Genomic DNA, 23,699 nt, shown 5'->3' on the forward strand with positions numbered 1-23,699 from the left:
TTTTTTCCTTCTTTTATGCCAATGAAGGTTGGAACATAAAAAAAAAATAATAATTTCTCCTTTACTCAAAAATTGTAAAAGGCCAGTTGGCCTGACTTGTCATATTTTCCAAAATATACATGATTTCTGCTAGATTTCAGGAAGCTGATGATTCATTTAGCATTAATTGAGAAGCCACTTTGCTGCTGAAGGAGCTGTGTAACAAATAATGGGACCAATGACTCTGCTCCTGATAAATACAAAGAAAACGGAAACGTTTCCTTTGTTTTTCTAGAAACGTTTTGAAGAAGAACCCTCAAATGCAGGAAATATATTTTTTTCTAAAACAATTTGGTGGAGAATACAAATAATGAATCGCCACTTATTTGATTTCTTTGGGAAACCGCATGCTGAATAAATATTCTAAAAAATTAAAAAATTGAATCAGGCACTGACAGATTCAAAGTCCACCAAAGTTGTGCATCTTAAAACAAGAGAACTGTTCTACAGTAAATATTTAGTGCTCTTGACCACATTTTTAAAATTACTACAAATTTTAAAAAGTACTACTACTACTATTACTACTATACTATTAACATGGTCTGGATAACATTACCTGCAAAGCCCATTTTTTCCCTCCATTTGCATTATTCTCAAATCTAACATTTTAAAATGACTCATGGTTTCCCATAATATAAATACCCATTCCCTTTGTATGGCAGGAAACCAGCTAGAAAAAGAACCACAAAGCTCTTCTAGGACTTAGGAACACATGCCAGCAAGCATGAGTGCACTGATACATGTTTGGCCAGGATATTATTAATTCATACCTAGCCAATTTAATTTCTCATAACTTTTGCTTAAAGTGAAAGAATAGTTAGCTGAAAATAGTAACACTAAAACCTGCCTTTAAGAAAAGCTATATATGTAAAACGAAACATCAGATTTTAATGTTAGCGCCTAAACACAGCTTCATAAACCAATATGTTAAAACTGTAGGGCAGAAACCCTGTGTGAACCACACTGACCAGTTTGGCGTAACCTCGGTGATCTAGGATGAGATTTTCTGGTTTGAGGTCCCTGTAAATGATTCCTTTGGAATGCAGATAGGCAAAAGCTTCTACCACACACGCTGTGTAAAATCTGGTTGTAGAATCTTCAAATGAACCTCTGAGATGCAAAACATGGAATAAAAAGTATATAAGAAATTAATTGCTCGAGTAAGGCTTTATTTCTCTTTTCACTATATTTCTGTACCCAAATTTGACCCCAGAGACCATTATCCTCCTAATGTCACGTGATTGCCCTTGCACTGGGTTTTCAAAAGCATTTGAGGATTAAGTCAAGGAATTCTTTGCCTTTATGAATAAGATAGTTCAATCTAACTTCTGGAAAACACTGTAGAGTTCAATGACATGTCGTGTTTTGTGTATTTGGTGGCTTCCTCTAAACAGCCCACTATAATCTAAAAAGGTGCAGTTACAGCGGTGGGCAGAAGAGAGGTGAATCCTATTTTGGAGCTTGTCTACCGAGGGATGTTTTTCGAAGGAGAGTTTATGGGTTTAGTCATATTTATTCTTAGAAGGACTGTTGTTGAATCTTTATAAATAATACAGATATGGTTCATGAGAAAGTGATTAAAAGTTAATGTTTCAAAGAGCCACTTTGGAAATAAGCTGTGTTGCTGCTGATACAATTATACCAAAATCTAAGTATTCTGTTTTTGAAACTTCTGTCAGCAAGACAAACAAAATGTATTTCCCACACTGCCACCTTCTTATTAGAAAGAAAAGATGAAGCTAAAAGATAATTAAAAGGAAAAAGGTAATTGGATGGGAAAGTTTATTACTAAACTTAGTTACGATGTTTACCAGGAAAGCTCTCTTTCTTTGTCTCTCTGTCTGTCTATCTATCTGTCTCTCTCTCTCTCCTGTGTATTTGTTTAATGAAATAATAATAAAAGAAAAAAAATCTTAGCATCCAAGGTTAACTTCTTAGTTCTAGGCCAGAACCTTTATACTTTGTTGTTTTTTTAATGGAAATCCTTAAAAAGATAAACTCATGTTTTTCCCCCTTTTTCCCCATTTGTAAACACGATGTACTAATTTCATAATAATCCAAGAACCATAGTGTGAGCATCAGTTCTTTAGGTGGCTGGTACTAGATGTAACATGAGACAAGCACTCACGTGGTTTTAGGTAATATACAACAAAGGGTGGCCCCAGAACTCACTTTCAGGAGAGTGACTGATAATCAGTTTGCATTTGGTGACATTTGCTTCTTTTTCAATACTGAGGAGTAAAGTTTGACAAACTGGGAAGTGGAAGATGGCTGCTATTTTACAAAACTAATCAGTAAATCCAAGGCTAAAGCAGCCACCATTCAGGACATTTTTTTAGAAATATATAGTGATATAGAAATATATAGCTTCCAGAAAGCTATAGCCTTCATTTCAACTACTAATATCCCCTGAGTTGTCAATGAAATAATTAGTTATTTCCAAAAAAAATACCTTTCTTTTGTACAATTTAAGGCATGATGATATCTCCTCTTCTAGACATAAGACTCTTAACTATAATTACTAGGATTCTAGTATCTCTCTTCAACAGTATCTGAACGGAACAATTGTGAATTATCAGTACAAGAAAAAGTTTCTTTGAGAAGACTTGCATCTTTATTAGGAAATGAATGATATACTTTATGCTACAATTGTCTTCTGACATGGAGCTACCTTTGCAGAGCTAATGCTATAATACATAGTCTTGTGTATTGCGAAAGGGATTAGAGTAGTAACTTTAAGTTCTTTTCTTCTTTGCCCTTAATTATGCTTGTCTATCAAGAGCAGTATATTTCTTCCAATAAAAGAGATTATTTTCCTTAAATACTAAGCATCTGTAATAGATCATTATATATCTATTTAAACTATAAATATGTATTATCATAGAAAATAGATCATTGACATAGAACTTTAACTACTTGAGTGTAGTATGGCTTCAGTCCTCCTCAATGGAGAGCATTGCAAAGCAGAAGCAAAGCCCAAGCAAAACAACACAGTACATGGAATAGAGCCTTGTTTTATTTCACATTACATGTTTTGTTTTAATAAGAAAATCAATTACTTCTTTGCATCAGGACTGTCTAATTGTGATTTGGGTGGGCCTTTTTTGAAATCCTACAAATTCTTAATTACTATTAGAAGAGATAATTTCTGCGCTTGTGACTTTGGGCAACATATCTCCATTTCCCTTAATATTCAGTTGTTAATGCAACAAAATGGACAAATGCATTGTTAATAAACACTTATGTGAGAGGTCAATTTCTCATGAAATTTCTTCTGAATGGTATTCGTATTTATGTTCTGAATTAACTGATCATTAACAACAAGATGAAAAACTTAATACAACTCAAATTCATCAAAGGAGGCTATAGGTTAGCAATATGGACTCGGAAACAAGAATCCTTGGCTCAAATCTGGGTTCCATTTACTGTGCAACTAATTATATCTCTCTGTGGTCTCAGTGTTCTGTGCAAAATTAGGCTAATAGAAATGTTCTCATTGGGTGCTCATGAATATACAAGAATTGATGCATGTACTATTTAAATAAGTGCCTGGAATACAACTGGTACTCAATAAATAGTAGCCATTATAATTGAGCACCAAAACACTCTTGAGCTACTGTGTCTTAATTCAGGAAAATTGACAGATATAGGACAGGTATGAAGTCTTTGGGGAATGAGAGTGGGGAGAGGGGAATTTGCAACGCTAATAATCACTGTTATTGAAGTATTTGCTCTTTTCACTGCCAAGGCTAATTGCTGTGAGTCAGCTCTGAAGTCTTCTGCTAATCTCTGTTCCTTTTATCTTCTCCATGCTTCTTACAAATGTATGGGCAAAAACTGTCCTTTTATTGCCTGCCAATGAATACCCTCCTTTTTCCACCAGGAGGTGAATGAACCACAAATCATATATCTTTGGGTCTTCAGTTCTTGACAGCCCTGTATATTTGTTTCAAGGTTTGTCTGGTCCTGAGCCATTTGGAAATTTGGAGGGTTCTAGAAAGCTGGTTTCCATTCCTTCAACAGCTCTATATTGAGAATCTCCCATATGTAAATATACAGTAATACCTTGGTCTGCGAGCATAATTCGTTCCGGAAACAAACTACTCATATTGAAAGACATTGCTCATTTACCATGTTAAAATGTATTAGAAATGTTTGCTCATCTTGCAGAACACTCGCAAACCAAGTTACTTGCAATCCAAAATTTTACTGTATTTGTAAATGATTTTAGAAATTAAACAAAAACCTTGTCTCAAATCTTTTTCCAGGTTAGGTGACAAATCACCACTATCTATGAACATAAAATGTTTATCAGCAACACAGCTTCATTTGATATAGATAACTTGAGGATTTTAAAATACTCTTTTAGAAAGCAATCACAGTGCATAGCATTAGGGTGACTCAAAATGAAAAATTACTATTAGAAATTGAAATGACAATGTAAATTTGATCTAAAACATAAATGAAAGCTTGTTTTATCAACAGTTAAAAAGTTTCTTAAAGAAATAAATCACTGCCCCATGTAGCTCTTCAAAATAATAAATTATGCTCTGACAGTTGTGTTATTTTAATTATAACAAGTAAGGGATAGGGCCTTATATCTTTTTTGGAAATGGGTAGTTGTTTTAGCTAGGTGGCAGTATATAACAACAATTTGACTGAAAGAATTAGAGGAAAGTCTTATGTATACTTATTCATAGACTCAAATAAAATTTAATCACAATGTTTAATCCACTTGTCATAAACTGAGCCCTGAAATGACAGAATGTAACAAAGTATCTCTTACCAAAAGATAAGTTCCCTCTTTTCATTGACTACTAACAATAATCATTAATGAGTGTATAAACATGAAGTGTCTTGCAACCTATGAGGGTTTCTTGCCAATTGCAAAGTTGAGGGTGGGGGAGGGCTAAATTATTATGAAACCAGGTTCATTTCCTTGAAATACTTTTATCTATTATTAGATTATCTAATATGAAATTTAAATAATCACCCTCTATAGGGCTTCTGGTAAAGATGGCAAGTAGGTAAATGCTGTGCTCTCCTCCACCTCACATAAAAATTAAAACCATATTATAAAACAACTGTCCCTGAGAACCACCTGAAGACAAGCTGAACAGAAGTCCTATAACTAAGGATATACAGGAGCAGCCACTATGAAACTTGTAGGAGGGGTGGGGGTGCCAAATGGGCTTATTCCCACACCCATTTCTGGCAATTAAGAATTGGGAAGGATATCTTGGCTGCAGAGGTCCTCCCCTAGGAGTGAGAGTTCCCTGCCCCACACCTGGCTCCCCATCCCTGAAGGAGTCCTCATACACCTGGCTGTGAAAACCAGCAGGGAATTGCCTCTGAGTATTATGAAGCACTGCTTGAGTCCCAGGCGTTCCTCTTGAGGGGCCACACACATATTGTTTCTCATAGATTCATTCACTCTGGCATTCAGTGCAGAAACGGCAGCTCGAAGAGCACCAGGGACATATGAGAAAAAAACTGAATTGACTGACTTCAGAGATAGAGGGGCAGCTCTCTCTGGGGACAGAAGCATTGACAGGTGCCATTGGTCCCTATACCCAATTAACGGCACAGGGGAGTATGGAACCTGAGCTCTCCATTAACCTGTCTATCACTGCTTACCCCACCCTGGTGATTCCCTGAGACCCAACCCAACTTACATGCCAGTCCCAAGCATCTTCCAGAGGCTTTTCCACATAAGTGGCCTGCCTCAGCTCATACTGTGGACTTTCCTAAAACCTCTCAAAATCCATAAACCCAAAACAATCACCTCCTAGCCTTGGTGTGCCCTGTACCTCTTGCTAAGCAGCCCCAAGCCTGGCACTACCTGTGGCCCATCTCAACTTGCACTGTAACTCCCATCAGGGCATCCCAAGCCTGGCATACACTACGGCCAGTGTTGGCTTGAAACAGATCTTCAACTAAGTGGCCACAAACCTGGCACAAATGGCAGCTGGCCTCAGTTCACATCATGGTATGCACTAAAGGGCCCCAAGTCTCGCACTAGTGTAGCCAGTCTCTGTTCACACCATATCCCTGCCCAAGTGCCTCAAGTCTAGCACAAGTGGCAATCAACCACAGATCACTTTGTAGTCCCTCTAGATTGGCCCTAAGCCAGACACAAATGACAGATAAACTTGGCCTGTACAAGATCTCCACCCAACCAGCTCCACAAATGACACACCCAAAAGATGGACTTGGCTGACACCAGCGCCCCAGTAAAGCAACTCATGCTGAGTAGGATCAGCCCCCACATGACAGTTTGTCCACTGTAGTCATGTCCAGCCCTCACAGCCAGTCAGCCTAAGGATCAGTCCTACCCACTGATGTGCCAAGAGCAACAAAGCCTCAACTACAATAGAAGGGCACACACAACCCACACAAGGGGCACTCCTGGAGCACCCAGCTTGGGAATAGAAAGAACATGACACTGGGCCTCACAGGATACCTACTACATAAGGCCACTCTGACAAGACTGGGAGACATAGCAGACCTAACATATATAGAGACAAGCACAGGGAGTCAGCCAATATGAGGAGACAAAGAAACATCATCCAAATGAAAGAACAGGATAAAACTCCATAAAAAAAAGCTAAACAAAATTGAGACATGCAATCTACCAGATACAGAGTTCAAAATTCTGGTTATAAGGATGCTCAATGAACTTAAAAGGAAGAATAGATTAACTCAGTGAGAACTTCAATAGAGAGATAGAAACTATAAAAAAGAACCAGTCAGAAATGAAGAAAACAATAACTGAAAGAAAGAATATGTTAGAGGGGATCAATGGCAGATTAGAGGAAGACAATGCAGCAGAAAACACCTGATCAGAACAGCAAAAAGAAAAATAAAAAAATAAAAAAATGAGGCTAACTTAATGGACCTCTGGGCCAACTTCATGCATAACAACAGCTACATCATAGGGATACCAGAAGGAGAAGAAAGAGAGAGCAAGGAATTGAATACCTCCTAGAAGAGATAATGACTGAAAAGTTCCCTAACCTGGCTAAGGAAATAAACATACAAGTCCAGAAAGCAGAGAGAGTCCCAAATAAGGGGAACACAAAGAGGCCCACACCAAGACACATCATAATTAAAATGCAAAGGTTAAAGAGAAAGAGAATCTTAAAAGTGAAAGAAAAGCAGTTAGTTATGTACAAGGGGGCTCCCATATGAAAGTCAGCTGATTTCTCCACAGAAACTTTGCAGACCAGAAGGGTGTAGGACAAAGTATTCAAAGTGATAAAAGCAAGGACCTACAGCCAAGATCACTCTACCCATCAAAGCTATCACTTAGAATTGAAGAAAAAATAGTTTCCCAGACAAGAAAAAAAAGTAAGAGTCAATCACCACTAAACCAGTATCACAGGAAATGTTAAAGGAACATCTTTAAGGAGAAAAGACAAAACCTAAAATATGAATAAGAAACTATAGAAAAAAAAAACCAAAACAACAACTCTCATTGACAAAGCTAACCAGTAAAAGTAGTGGATCAAACAACTATAAAGATAGTACAAAGGTTAAAAGACAAAAGTAGAAAAATCATGTGTAATTGCAACAATAAATTAAAGGATACACAAACGGTAAAAAATAATGACAAAAACATGAACGTGGGTGGGGTGAGTAAAAATGGTAGTGATTTTAGAATATATTTGAACTTAAGCAACCATCAACTTAAAATAGACTGCTCTAAACATAGCCTGGTATATATGAAGCACATGGTAACCACAAACCAAAAATCTATAGGAAACATACAAGGTATAAAGAAAAAGGAATCCAAACATAACACTATAGAAAGCTATCAACATACAAGAGAAGAGAACAAGAGAATAAGGAAGGTACAGAGAAGAACTACAAAAACAACAAGAAAATAATAAAATGGCAATACCTACATACCCATTAATAGATATTTTATATAGACAACTCTAAGGTTTTCACCAAAAAACTATTGGAACTAATAGATGAATTCAGTAAAGTAGTAGGGTATAAAGTTCACATTGAGAAATTGGTTGCATTTTTACATACCAATAACAAACTACTAGAAAGAGACATTAAGAAAAAAAATTCCATTTACAATTGCATCAAAAATAATAAAATACCTCAGAATAAATTTAACCAAGGGGATAAAATATCTGTAATCTGAAAACTATATGACATTGAAGAAAGGAACTGAAGAAAGAAGATACAAATAAATGGAAGGCTGCAACAAGTTCATGGATAGACAGAATTAACATTGTTAAAATGCCCATAGTACTCAAAACACTCTACATATTCAATGCAATCCCTATCAAAATACGAATACATTTTTCACAGAATTAGAACAAATCATCCTAAAATTTTTATGGAGCCACAAAAAGACCTTGAATAGCCAAAGCAATCTTGAGAAATAAGAACAAAGTTAGAGATACCACACTCCCTAATTTCAAACTATACTAGAAGGCTATAGTAATCAAAGCATCATGGGACTGGCATACAAACACACATACAGATTAATGGAACAGAATAGAGTGCCCAGAAACAAACCCACACCTATGTGATTTATTGACCTGTGACCTAGGAGGCAAAAATATACAATGGGGTCAAGACAAAGACAGTGTCTTCAATAAATGGTGTTCGAAAATTTGGACATATGCCTGCAAAATAATGAAACTAGACTACTTTATCACACCATATACAATAAACAGAAAATGGATTAAAGAGTTGACTGTAAGACCCGAAACCATAAACTCTTGAAGAAAACATAGGTAATTAATTCTTTGACCTCACTCTTAGCAATATTTTTTTTTGGTATGTCTCTGTAGGCAAGGGAAACAAAAGAAAAAATAAAGAAATGGAAATAGATCAATTAAAAAGATTTTCACAGTGAAGGAAACTGTCGACAAAATGAAAAGACAACCCACTGAATGGGAGAAGATATTCACCAATGATACATCTCATAAGGGGTTAATATCCAAAATATATAAGGAACTCATATAATTTCACACCAAAACAAACAAACAAACAAAAAATGGGCAGAGGACCTGAACAGACATTTCTCCAAAGAGGACACATACAGATGGCCCATAGACATATGAAAAGTGCTCACATCACTAATCATCAGAGAAATGCAAATTAAAACCACAATGAGCGATCACCTCACACCCATCAGAATGGATATCATCAATAAATCAAGAAACACGTGTTGAAGAGGATGTGGAGAAAATGCAATCCTTGTGCATTTGGTGGGATTGCAAATTAGTTCAGCCACTATGAAAACAGTAGAGAACTTCCTCAAAAAATTAACAATAGATCGACCATATGACCCAGCAATCCCAAAAACTTCTTCTGGATATTTATCTGAAAAATTCCAAAACACTATTTTGAAAAGTCATAATCATCTCTATGAATACTAATATTCATATATAATATATAAATGCTAATGTCATTTGTTTTTATATATACTAATATAAATACATATATAATATTTTTTATCATATTAACCACTTACATTTTTTTTTTAAAAGTTGCAAGGGTTGCCAATTCTTTAAATATTATGGAGGAAAGGTGACTAAAATATCGTTTGTACCAAACTATTCCAAATAACGAAACAGAATTTGTGGAAAACAAAAAGTCACAAACTAGAACATAAACCATAATAGCTAATAAAGAATAAACAGGCAAAAAAAAAATCCCAACAATATTTCATTGCTATAGTTCATATCTCAGAAATAAGAAAATATTTCATAGTCTTCAAATTCTGTTTGTATATATGGTATCATTTTAATTCTTACTTCTTGACAACAAATAAAAACTGCTCTGTGTTCCTTTTCTATGTGGATGAGGACAAGGTGAGAGGCAGGAAATGGTCATCTCAGCCTCTCAGTGAGAGCAGGAGCATGTCTGTTGTTACCCGGAGACTTCCTGAGCTAAATCCCAGAGGCTCAGAGGTATTACCACATCAGCAAAGAAAACGGTCACACCAGCCTCTCTTTAAATGAACCCAAATACATTTCCTTTATGGTTTCAGAATAGCTTTTCCCTTACTGCTTCTTTCCTAGGACACAAAAAGAAAACTGAATAAATTGAACAATATGGTTTGTTTTGACTACGGATATTTTGATACACACTGTGACTCATAGCAAACTTTCCCTTTTGACATTTTTTGTTTATTTCTAACAGTTAACCTTTAGGATTTTCAGCTGCAATTGAAGCAGTGAGAAAGCTAGTCAGTGGAATTATTAATTGGAGCCTGGAAATCTAAAACTATGCTTTCTGCCAGCAATTTCTTAAGTACAAAACTAAAAGTCTCAGAATCAAAGCAATAAGGCTACATTCATATATAAAAGAAAGTTGGCAGAAGATAATGATTCTGAGGTTATTGTCTATATAATAGTTCCATTGCTTTTAATGTTGAGACGTCTGCCTTTCTGAATCTTGAGGAAGAATTGGGTGGCTGCTATTCTCCAGATCATGCACCTTTTGGAGCATTATATATATTGGGGGAATCCAGCAACTGTGTACCCCAAACCCAGGGATGATAAAAGGGAGGAAAATGGAAAGGATCAAAAAGTAGCCTGGTGGAGGTAGAATAAGGGTCACCCATTGATATTTTGCCGCCATCCTTTTCTCCCAAGATAAACTGCATCTTAAAAGCAACTTTTAGCTGCCCTGACAAATCGAAATATGACAAGTATCACTCAGAAGACTTGACTGGCATTTGGGAACCAACGAAATGCAAACTCAAGTTAAATAAGGAGATATAGGAAATAATATTTTCTTTCAAAAAATACGTTGAAGTCTGGTGCCTATGCAAGATTGATGCCTCACGAGTGGACTTTAGATAAACTTGTATTATTGTGTGTTACTGTCTGGTGAAAGATGTTAATAGAAGCTGAAAATAGCTGTTCCTCTCTTTATATGCCTTATTGTTGCTTTTTTCTTTACTTCCAACTGTAAATCTTCTCCAACTCTAATTAGAACAAAGTAGAGAAGAGACTTTAAATCAATCAATGGATTGAAAGATTAGGTAAAAAATAATATAGTAGAGCCACATTAGGATAAACCAGACATTAACTCACAAATCAGAAAATTAACTTTCTGCAATAGCCTGTAAGTTTTGAGACGTGATAACACATCTGTTTTATCATCATACCCCCAGCCTCTATCACAATGCCTGGCATATAATGTGTATGCAAATATTAACTAACAAAATGTAAACAATACACTATAATATAATAGCCTAGTACAGATGGTAACCCTGTCCCCTCGTGCCAATATGATACTTTTCTTTGTATGCTATTTGCCCTAAACTTAAGACATGAAACAAAATATCAGTGTTACAGGGCACAATAAGGTAAAAAGAAATCCATTTGACATATACAAGTAAGGCAACCAGAATAAAAGTCCTGAAAGGACAGTGTGTACAAAGATAAGAAGGTATCATAAGAACACAATTAGGAATGAGACTTTAAATCAATAGCTTATAAAGAACCACATGTTCTATTCTGGGATATCTACAAAGTAACAAATTATCAAAAAATAGCATGGTTTTCTGGGAACATCAGGGCTGTCTATACTAGTTTCAGAAAGTTGTTACTCAGTGAAGGAGAATGTTAGGGGTGAGACTATAACAAGGAGAAAAGGACAGATTCCAAAGCTGAATGTTGAAAGGAAGAAGGATGACTTTTGAATGTTATTAAATAATTAATAGGAAATTATCAAAAGATCATTCACAGGAAAATAAAATGTTGGGGTTTTTTTTAGGTAAACATTTAGGGTTGCTAATGTCCTCCCGAGACATTGTATAAAATAAATTAACAACAACAAAAAAAGACTGCTTGCTAGTTACATAGTAGGAGATAGAAAATTAATTTTGCATAATTAAAAGGAACAAATCAGCACTAACTAGACCAACTTTACTTTCCCTGAAAGTGCGAAAAGAAATAAATCTAAATTAGATTGTTTACCCAAATACATGGATTATAAGTGGATTCACTTTTTGCTAAGACCAGCTAAAGCATTGGTTCTCAACCTGTGGGTCACGACCCTTTTGGGGGTCGAATGACCCTTTCACAGGGGTCGCCTAAGACCATAGGAAAACAAAAAGATATTTACATTATGATTCATAACAGTAGTAAAATTACAGTTATAGAGTAGCAACGAAAATAATTTTATGGTTAGGGGTCACCACAACATGAGGAACTGTATTAAGGGGTTGCGGCATTAGGAAGGTTGAGAACCGCTGAGCTAAATAAAGCCTGAAAAGGATGCCTGGAAACTTTTGTTAATTTTGAAACCAAAGAATAATCTAAAGGTAGAGGAAAAAGTTACTCTGGGAAAAAAATTCTCAGTGTTAGGAAAGGCTGGCTGCCTATCTGGAGAACAAATAGAGCATTTAAACTGATAATCTAGCTTGCAACTACAAAATAACTCTCTCCTCATGCTATAGCAATGAATTGAATTCTAGGTACATAGTTGTTTGATTCATCAGAATTAAGGTAAACTAAGGTCTGTGTATATACCACACTAGATACCATTTTTTCGTCGACTAAGCCTATGTCATTAGTTACAAATCTGAAACAGAGTGAGTTTCATATTTACAGTAAACCACAAGTGTATAGTGAGTTGTATCCCACATTTACTTTACATTTTGAAATATAAGCATATGTAAAATGTAAATATGATTTTAATACTTTATAATAATTGACTCTTGTTACAGACCATCATAGTCAACTACATTTTTAAAGAATGTAGAAAAATTTAAAGACATTTAAAACTTTTTAAATCTTTAAAAACAGTTTAATTAAATCTTTAAAAACATTTTAAAGAAGGATGGGAAAACGTCTTAAAACTCCTACCTATCCCTGAGAATGGTCCAGAGCTCTCCGCCCAGGCAAGCTTCCATCAACATATACAAATATTTGCTGTCCTTAAATGTTCGGTATAGTCTGTGAATTGCAAATGAGAAAACCAAGGTTATAAACACTATTGCCTTTTAAAAACATGTAAATGTTTTGAGTGCCACGATTCTTGATATTCCAAGCTTGAGATGTTATTAAAAATATGAGCGAGATCTGAATTTGCAAATACAGAAAAGGAGGCAATGAATGGCTCACGACTAAAACCCATACACCTTGTGGGGTTCGTCTCTCCTTTGAAGTGGATTAATCCCGGTGATTACAGACAAGGAGCGCTCCTTGGGATTCCTCTAATTCCCATTTGGCTGACATTTCAAGCATGGACTCTTGAGCAATATTCAGTGGTTATAAACATACAGGGTTCACAGATATAAAATAGGTTACGCTTCAAATATAGATGATGTAATCTGTGCGCTGTTCACTTAAATTCATATTCTATCCTGTTTTCAGCAAGTGCAATGGGCAAATTAACTAGAAAAGCTTCTGCTGAATATCAAAAGCTCCCCATTATCCTCTTATTAGTGCTCTGAATATGCTGAGATGGAATAGTCATTTCATTTGTTAAAAGCTTTTTAGAAATGCTCAAATACTTAAAGATAAAATAGTTTGATTTTTGGTATTTTGTCTTTCAGGCACCAGGGGTCTATGGAGTTTGGGAGTAAGAGAGAGGATAAAAATGGAATGTTAGACATTCTGATATCTCTTTTGGGAAAAACATATTCTTTTCCCAGAATCTAATTCTCTTAAAAAAAAATAATCAAAATGAGGTTGGTTTTTTTCAAACAAAAATTTCTAAAATCTAATTACAAAATATGTTTCTTTGTGTGAAGGAAATGTGTCATGATGGTTGCAAGTGGCAGGGGGTTGTGTGGTTGATTTCCACGTGGTGCTGGGAATTCAGCCCGGGCAGACGCAGGATCTTTACCTCACTATGAAGTCGGAATGAGCCCCCTGCATGATTTGCTTCTCCGAGCGGATGTGCTCCTGTTGTCTTGTGTCCACAATGTGGCGTTTCTTGAGAATCTTCATTGCAAAGGTTTTGGATTCTTCACTTTTCAACTGGACCTTAGAGAAAGGCAGAAGGAATTAAGTGTGAAAACACCCATGGAGTTAATAGAACAGTTAATACATTCTTATCCCCAAATTAACAGGTGCAAGGGGCCTTCAATGACACACCAACTACCACCCGAATCACACAGTAAGTCCTTGTTGGAACTGAGTTTCAGATCCAGGACTCACGACTGTTGTCTAGTCTCATTCCATTGGATCAGATGAATTTTAACTTAACTGGATTCCCAATTAATTTTGTGCCCATTGGAATCAGAAGAGGGGAAATGTACGTACTTGATTTCCAGTATATTATTTCATTTCATATGTGTTTGAGTATACTTTCTAGTTTTTCTCCTTCAATCAAAAAATAGAAATGAAAACTGACTCCTCCAATTCTGATGGAAGTGAGTATAACAAAGGTACAGTCACATGGGCTTTTATGCTCTTCCTCCTGAGCCCTGGTCCACAAACTCTTCAAAAGTTATAAAATTCTCTGACGCCCCATTGTCTCTGCTGAGACTGCAAACGTATGTGCTGTTTTTTCTTCTCTTTTTTACCGTCTAGTCTTTCCCTTTCCTCCAGTTAAAAAAAGATAATAATTGTAACAAGATTCTTTTCAAGAGATTTTGAAGACTATTATTTTTCTTCTTCTCAAATATGCACGATGGCTTTAATTCTTTTGGATCTCAACCCTTAGTCCTTAGGTACACTAATTTGGGAGACCTAAGCTGCACCTTGATGTCCCCAAGGCTTCCGTGCCTCTGTCACAGCCCCACATGGACCCCAGTAGCCCTGGGTTCCTCAGTTGGGCTGCTGGTCTGTGTTCACGCTTTAAAAAATGTCAACAAGGTGAATTGTAAGGAAAAGAAGAGCGGTCATAGAGCTAATCACTTAATAACGATATTAAAGAGTTACTATCTAGTGTTCTCCAGCAACAGAACCCTCAAGATAATACCCAACAGCCCACATCATTCAGAACTAATGAAAGCCTTGAGGAAATAACATGACAAGCTGTTTCTGGTTTTCAGCTGCAGTAGCGCTGTCCCCTCTTTAGCTGTGAATCGTTTATGCTTAATCTGCAGGGATAGCAAACTTCTTAAGTGTCTTGTTCACACGCACATGTATAGACTGAATTCAATCTGAGAGGACATTAATGTGACAAGTTCCTTAGAAGAGAACATGAGGACACTTCAAATAAATGGACCTCGTTTGCTGCCAGCATTTGTGAATCTGCATGACAGGTTAGAGGGAAAACTCGATAATTGAAAATGCCTTAAGCCAAAGGCACTCTGCTCCATCAGTGAACCTCTAAAATGAAAGATTAGTGTACTGCAAATGAATTCAGTGGTAGCTCATCATGCAACATAAAATGTGGAAACCTGCTTGTAAAAGAAATTTGGGCAGATAGGAAAGATGGGATGAAAAATGAGCGTTACTTTAAAATTCAGAGGAGAAGGAACCATATCATATTCCACCTTTAGAGTCTTAGTGAAATGACTGAAGACGCTTGTGTAATTCACTTACCTCATGTAACACTATTCTCTTAAGTGATGATAACACACAGTTTTACTGTGCTTGGGGTGGGAAGAAAGAGGTCAGCCTTCAGGATCACAGGTCTGGACTTGAGTCCTGCCTTTAGTTAAGGCCTCCCTCAGTCTCTCGGGCCAGTTGCTTAGCTGCTCTGAGCCCCAGTTCTTGCTGAGCATAACATCAGCTACTGGACGGAGTTATGGTGACCTTAAAGGAGAATGTGCCACTGATTGGGCATTCACTGATGATCTCTCTTGTCTTTAAAACAAAGCCAGATCATGTCACTCCTCTGCTCAAAACCCTCACGTGCCTTCCCATCTCACTCATGGTAAAAACAAAGCTGTCGCAAATGCCAGCAAGGCCCTATACCATCTGGACCCCTGATACCCATGAGCCTAAGTCCCCCTTTACTCACTCTGCTGGGGTCCCAATGGCCACTTTGCTGTTCCTGGAGCACACAAAGCAAGCTCCTGTGTCTGGCTATTGGCTTATGCTATTCTTTTGTCTAAATATTCTCTCATAGGTATATCTAGGAATCACCCTCTCAGTTCCCTAAGTTCTTTGCTCAAATGTTTCCTAATCAGAAAGTCTCCTCACATCAGCCTACGTAAAAGACAAACCACCCACTCCTTCCTTCCTTTTTTTTAGTGTCCTCTATAGCCCTTATCACAAGCTAATACACTATTTTCTTTTTTTTTTTCTTCAATTTTTCCAGGACCCATCAGCTCCAAGTCAAGTTGTTGTCCTCCAATCTTAGTTGTGGAGGGCGCAGCTCAGCTCCAAGTGCAGTAACCATTTTCAATCTAGTTGTGTGCGGGGGGCGGGGGGGCACGCAACCCACTATCCCATGTGGGAATTGAACCAGCAACCTTGTTGTTAAGAGCACATGCTCTAACCAACTGAACCATCTGGCTGCCCACTAAGTATTTTCTTGGTTATTGATTTAGTATCTGTCTGCTCTCACTAGTCTGTAAGGAACCTGAGATTGGTGAATGTTTTGTTCACTGTGTCTGACATAGAGCAAATGCTCATGAAATATTTGTTGATTAAGTGAATCAAAGCAAGAATGATATCAACCATGACCATTTATCACTGGCAAAGCCACAATAGAGCTGACATCTAAGCTCCACACTGTATCGCTGAGTTTAACAAGAGAAAATCTAGGGAAGCTATAGTGACAAATATGTTGCCTTTGGTCTTTTTCTGCTTTCTGAAAGTTCCCTTAATTATGCACACAAGAAACGATTTCTATGTGCTAAAGAAGTACAGGAAATATACATAACCAAATATCTATGTGACTCAGCCGTGAATTTTCAGGTTTTATTTTTTAAAATGTTTTAACCTTTTTTTCCCCCTTGAATGACTAAGATGTGATATTCCCAATTATAGAGCCTATTAGATGAATAAAATCATCTCTAACATGGCTGCCAGTTCTTGGGACTATGGCCATCTCTTTAGATCCTATTTTCCTAGCCTTTACAACTGTTTAGTATCCCTCCAATTAATAAATTCTGATTCCAAGTGTATTTACCATTTTTGTTATAAGCAGCTCATTGCTATTATATCTACACCCAGATGTTTTATTAATTTCACTGTAGCCAGGATATTAGGTTAAAAGAAATGTTTACCTACTTTGATATTTCTTTAATAGTTTTGAACTTTATATTAGGAAGAATCTATGCAGGGAAACAAATGAAGCCATCAGGGGGATGTCAGAGAAAGAAGCAGCAAACTTCATTTAACAAACAAGGTCTGGGCAGTGCCCATAAACATTATTTCATTTAATCCTAACATCAACTCTTAACAGCAGAAGGAAGGTTTTCTTTTGGTTGTTTTTTTGTTTTTACAAATACTCCAAAATCAGTAACAACAACAGTTAATGTTAGTAAAGCTCTCATTAGGTGTCATGAGCAGTGTAGTAGATGAGTTTTCTTACTTAATCTTCCTGGCAACCCTTTGTGATACTGTTATCATTGCCATTTTTCAGAGGAGCAAATAGAAAATTATCAGAGAGGTTCACATCTTGCTCCAGTCCACAGAGCTATCAAATGGCAGAACCGAGGTCATGCTCAGGTCTGTTGGGCCCAAGCTATTCCTAGTATAGGATGCTTCCTTTCAGCTGAATTGCATATAAAGTAAATTAAGAGCATAGTGATTGATGCTTTAGAAACAAGAGTTTAATGGCATTGGCTAACTCATAGACTCTCTGTGTGAGAAAGGCTGAACCATGTATTATTACCTTTAATCTTCACTCATGCCAGACATGTGGTTTGGGGACAAGCTAAAGCCTCGCTATTGTTTTTCTAGGTACTTACAGGGAGAGACCTCAATGTGTTCTCAGGGATCTGGGCAACTTAGTGCTTAGATCCTGTGAGGAGAAGCCAGGGGTAGGAGTGGGTGAGGGAGGGTGGAGGGAAAGGGTGGTGGGTGGCATGTGGCTGCTGCCAATGGAAGGTAGGTAAAAGTTACAGAAATCATGAGGAGGCAGCCTATTGGTTGGCAATTTAGGAAGTATTAATTACAGAAAGTTTACAGACTCCTATAGCCTATCTACTGAGGCTTTCTGCTTCGTCTTTACTTGGCTTGAGTAGAGACAGCCCTGGGGTCAGGAACCATCTTCCATCTTTGTAGTCTGTAAACACTTCACTAGTTCCTTAGAGCATGGCACTTAGAGTCTCCACTTCCATTTCAAACTAGAATACCACAAGACTCACAGGACCCTGGCTTCTTATTAATTCCTCTATAAATAAAGTGTCTTTCTTTTCCATCCTTTCTTGCTATAGTGCTTTCCTTCCCACCTTCACCTCAACTCTGTTGAGGTGAAAAATGTCAATAATCCCATTTGCTTTGTAACATGCCTTCAGACTGAAAATTTAGTTCTACAGCTAGTGACAAGAGACGTCAGAGCATATGTACTTATTAAATTCAAATTAATCAAAAGTAAAACTATGTTTATAGACAGATAGGTTTCTTTTAATTTCGTCAAAAGATATTTAACTTTCAGTTTGGAGGAAGATCAGAGAAAGAACTTCATACTTTTCTATTTTTAATTACAACATGAACAAAGAGTTGGACTATTTTATAGAAATCACTTGCAAATTGAAAAACACTTGTTTCCCTTAATAAGGAGTCGGCAATGATTAATTGACTCAAAAGGCAACCTACATGGATTGATTCAAGGTTATATACTGAAATGTGCAATTTCAACACACCATTTCTTTTCCTTACAGTACCTGTGTTAAATAAACCTTATTTCATTTTGCAGTAATTATTTAAATTGGTATTTATATTTTTTACCTATAATAAACTTTAAATTATTTTTCTTCATCAAATCAACAAATATTCCCCCTCCTATGATTTGATTTCTATGCATAATTTCTTTACTCCTGTAAAGAAACACTATATGCAACAGTTTTAAAACTTGCTCACGTATTTCTAAATTGATCACTTGACTATTTCACATAATTCACATAATTAAAGCACACTTATAATCTAAAACTTCACATAGATGGATTTGAGTATCTTAACACTCTAATTTCTTTCATTAATTGACTATGAGAAGGTTTAAAATGAGTTGAATGAAACCGAGAATCACATATTGTAAAACTCAACTCTGAGATAAAGTGAGATTATCTCACAAAAGTCATAATTTTGAGATGTAAGATATAAGTAACTTTATGATTTTTAACCATTATTTAGTAGAAGAATTTAACCAAGTGTCTCATAATCAGATCATAATATATTAATATATGTTATATTCAAACTTCACCCTCTCAGTTAAAAAAAATTAAACAAATTATCCCTCTTTGCTGTTTTATATTTCAAAAATTTCACAAAATTTTGTACAAATATAAATGTACTTCAAATGTAGGTAAGCCAGTTCAACACATATTTGCTGGGTTTTGCTTATGGTAACTTGATCTATGAAAAACAGTCACATTAAACACTTAAACTGCTTTGTTCATGTAGATGTAAAATCCAAGATTCCAGCCATGACCATACAGTGGTTCCCCCTGATTTAGCTTCTTTGTTACTTTTGGGATATTGATCATCTCCCCACTCTTACTGTGAACTTGCAAGGCATCTAGCTGGAGATGGGGCTAAGAACCAAGGCATCTGGCCCACAAAAATCTCTTAATCTCATAGCTCAATGTTCAAGCTAATACTATGTGTTGTATGTCAATGTCAATGGGAGATATCAATATAACAGTATGAAATAGCGATGAATTAAATGTATACATTTGATGAGCTACATTAAAACATACAGAATATTTTTTATATTTATTGTAAGAAAACAAGATACACCATTTCATTTTATTTAAAAGGAACCCTCAGTCACTGCTGGTGGGAATGTAAATTGGTACAGCCACTATGGAAAACAATATGGAGGTTCCTCAAAAAATTAAGAATAGAATTACTATACAACCCAGAAATCTGTCTTCAGAGTATCTAAGACAGGGTAAAAAAATCTGAAAACATTTATCTGTAAAGATATACAAGTATGTACCCCTATGTTTATTCCAGCATTACTCACGGTGGCCAAGACATGGAAACAACCGTAGTGTCCTTTGATAGATGATTAGATAAAGAAGATGTGGTACATATATACAATGGAGTATTACTCAGCCATAAGAAAAGATGAAATGCTGATATTTGCAAGAACTTGGATGGATCTTGAGATTATCATGCTAAGCAGTGTTAAATCAGGCAGAAAAAGTCAAGAACCATATGGTTTCACTGTGGAATATAAAACTGAAAATGACAAATAAACAAGACAAATAAACAAGAACTCATAGACACAGACAACAGTTTAGTGGTTACCAGAGGGTAAGGGGGAGGTGGGTGATAGATGAGGGTAAAGGGGGTCAAACACATAGTGGTGAAAGGAGAACTGACTTTGGGTGGTGAACATATAATGCAATATACAGATGATGTATTATAGAATTGTATACTTGAAACCTATGTAATTATACTATCCAATGTCACCTCAATCAATGTAATAAAAATTAAAAAAAAAAAAGGACATGGCTATTTTCAACATTACTAACATACACAAGAGGGACTGTTTTTCCTTCTCATGGAAAGGATCTCTCTTTAAAAATATTTACATACAATTTTCAGGAACATGGAATACATCCTGGTGCAAAGTAAACTACCTTATTCAGAAGAAAAATTACGATGTTTATCTCAGGAACAGTGCTGCCTAAAAATAGCCTGTCTTATAGTGGATTCTCTTATTTCATAGATAGAAGTTCGGAGCTGAATCTGTGTTTATGCACTTTTCATCACTTGACCTAATGTCCAAGAATGCCTAATACCTTAAAGTCTAATCTCCTTTAATATATAATATCTATAATACAGTTATAGTCTATCAGTTGGCTATTTAATAATGTTTCTCACTGCTCCACCAGAGAGCTTCTACTTTAGTTAAGCCACTTGCTTTGGTGTCCTGTGAAAACCTGTGGCCTTCTGTGTTTTGACCTTTGCCTGGTACGGCCTTTCCCCATCTGTTTACTTAAATCCTAACATATTCTCTAAGCCCTGGCTTGAGTCCTGTGTTTTCTCAGAGCCTCTTCTACTCTCTCAGCTACAAATGCTCTCTCTCTCTGAAATACAGAGAACTTGTCTGCATAATTTAGAATTTAATACAATTCTAATGGATTTCATTTGCGCTTTTTCACGTATGTTAATTCTGTCTTCTTACTTAGGAGAAAGCAGAATTTCTTGAGGGCAGGAATCATATCTAATGTTTCTATATCTCACAAAACATATTTAGGGAGTTTTTTAATAGATAAACCATTGCTGAATGTGACGCGCCTATAAATTCACTTGAGTGAAAAAATCAAATTTATGTCACAGCAAACAAAAAGGTGAGTATGACCAAGTGTTAACTTTTGGATAAACGGTCTTATTTCCAGTTATTGTAAGCATTGGAAAAACATATCTAGTGACTCCTAGACTTACAGTGATTTTTTCTAGAATAACACGCAGGTTTGGAGGAGGTATTGCTAATGTTTCATTTTACTGTAGGACACTGATTTCTAACATTTTTAGTGAAAAAAATATTCATTTTGATAGCTAATGTATAAAATTGCTGTAACTTCCAAAGATGTGTAAGAAACTGACTGTTCTATTTGTCATTGTGTAGCCTAAATTGTTACAACTATCAATGTACAAAAGAAAATATATCCTATGGTAACAAGGTGAATTAATGCCTATGTTACTTTATTAGCATCTGTCAAAGTAGAAATAGACTTTACTTCCTGTGATTTCTGTCATTGTGGTTAGATATTTTAGGAGTGCATTACATTGTGACTACACCTATTATGCTCAATTAGCATTTATTGAATTTGATCTTCATTAGCTATCTAACATATTTTCTTAGAAATCAATACTATTTATCACAGTTAATAATGTGTCAGTTTTTATTCTTTGAAAATAAACATAAAATGAAGATGGCATATTTAATAATAAACTAAGTAGAGTCTGCCTAGAGAAAAGGCTGTATTAAAATGAGGCAAACTTTGAGTTTTCAATCAGTGTCAAGTCAAGTCTTTATTCACTTTGGTTACAGAGGACACAAGGCCTTGGGGCAGCCCGTTTCCCCAGGCACCCTCTGCAGAATAGATCACTGTGCGCATAAATAGCAATGCTGCCCAGCGATCCCAGAGCTATTCTATTTCACTGCCGTGTGGCTTGGCAGTAAGAAGTTCTTGACATGTTTTCATCTTAAATGGGGTTTCCCTTTGGAGTTAAGCAGTTTGCCTTTCATAATCATGAAACAAAACTCTGTTGACTGAGCCATGGGTTTATCACCTAATTTCTTGCTTAATCATCTCTTAGTCTCTCTTTTTTTTATCAGGTGGTTTACATAGCCCTCCAGGCCTCCTTGCATGTGATGGACAGTGCCCAGGAAGCTGGTAAAAATACCATGAGAGTGGAATGGATGCCTGTATCGACAGCACACAGACCCCATTGTACAAATGTGGTGAACTGAGTGTGGCGTGGTTCTTGCAACTTGCATACTGCCCCCTTCTGGGCAAGCTGACTGTGGGATTGTGGCCCAGAGGAATAAGACGTTTAAGAAAGCTGTGGAGAAACTACATATAATTCAGCCGTCTGCATCGAAAGTGATCTCACATTGAGAGGTTAAGACGTGGGCTTTACAATTTGGAAGAGAAATGGATAAATAAGAGCAGACTATTTCAGGCACACAAAGGCCCAGTGTGAGGAAAATTGAAAATTGTTTCCTATCTCCACACACAAAGATCAGAAAGTAAGGAGCTTTAGTGGTTTGGGGGAATTTAATACAAGCTATCACTGAAGGTCATTTGAAGACCTCAGATTCTTTCTTATATTGGAGAAATGCTTGTACTCTCAGGACTGGGGCCAGCAATGGGAGAAAAACATATTCCATTCCCTGACTTTCCTATGAGGGTAGCTGGAAATGATAAAGATAGTTATCATTAGCATATTTTAATAATAATTATAACAACATTGACAATACTTACTGACCTACTATGTGTGAGGCACTATTTGGGGGGCTTTAACTCATTTAATCTTTGCAACATTGTGAGACACGTATCCTATTATTATCCTCATTTTCGACAGGAGGAAACTGAGACTCAGAAGGTTTGTGTAAATGACTAAGCACACCTAGCTGATAAGAACAGATCCAGAAAGTCTAATTCCAGAAGTCTTTCAGCTATCAGCTATACTGCCTAATATTGTTTTTCTCCTCAGGCTATTTCTCACTAATAGGCACATCAAGATTCAGAGAAGGAAAAGCCTCTCAAGTTTTTGACAGAGGAAAGGTGAATAGCAGATAATCAGAGCATCTAAATTAATCTAAATTGGCATAAGTGATAAAAATCAAGAAATGCTAGGAAGTCTTTGAAAGGTATACCATTATGTAAAAAAACACGAATACATCTGTATGTCAAACAATGATAAAACAATACTCTTAACTTACTTGTAACAGAAAAACGGGGCTCAAAATTCAAATTCTTAATTCGTCATGCACAATTTAAGAATTTATAATCTTATAATTTACATCCAGGAAAAAATTTTAAAATGCTATTATAAAACTAAAGTACAACTTGTGGGATATATATATATATATATATATATATATATATATATATTTATTTATTTATTTATTTTTTACAA

General features: G+C 36.1%; 1 protein-coding gene across 1 annotated transcript in view; it reads right to left on the reverse strand.

The window, feature by feature from the left end:
* The window catches only part of PRKG1 (protein kinase cGMP-dependent 1), a 1,201,019-nt gene that overhangs the window by 17,937 nt on the left and 1,159,383 nt on the right, over positions 1 to 23,699 (reverse strand). Inside the window, exons 11-13 of the mRNA XM_019651487.1 lie at positions 13,876 to 14,015; positions 12,891 to 12,980; positions 1,008 to 1,149 (exon numbers count right to left, since the gene is read on the reverse strand). Coding sequence (XP_019507032.1) covers positions 1,008 to 1,149; positions 12,891 to 12,980; positions 13,876 to 14,015 — 372 coding nt within the window. The remainder of the gene's footprint in view (positions 1 to 1,007; positions 1,150 to 12,890; positions 12,981 to 13,875; positions 14,016 to 23,699) is intronic.

Source organism: Hipposideros armiger, unplaced genomic scaffold, assembly GCF_001890085.2.
Source record: "Hipposideros armiger isolate ML-2016 unplaced genomic scaffold, ASM189008v1 scaffold_161, whole genome shotgun sequence".
Taxonomy (NCBI): Eukaryota; Metazoa; Chordata; class Mammalia; order Chiroptera; family Hipposideridae; genus Hipposideros; species Hipposideros armiger.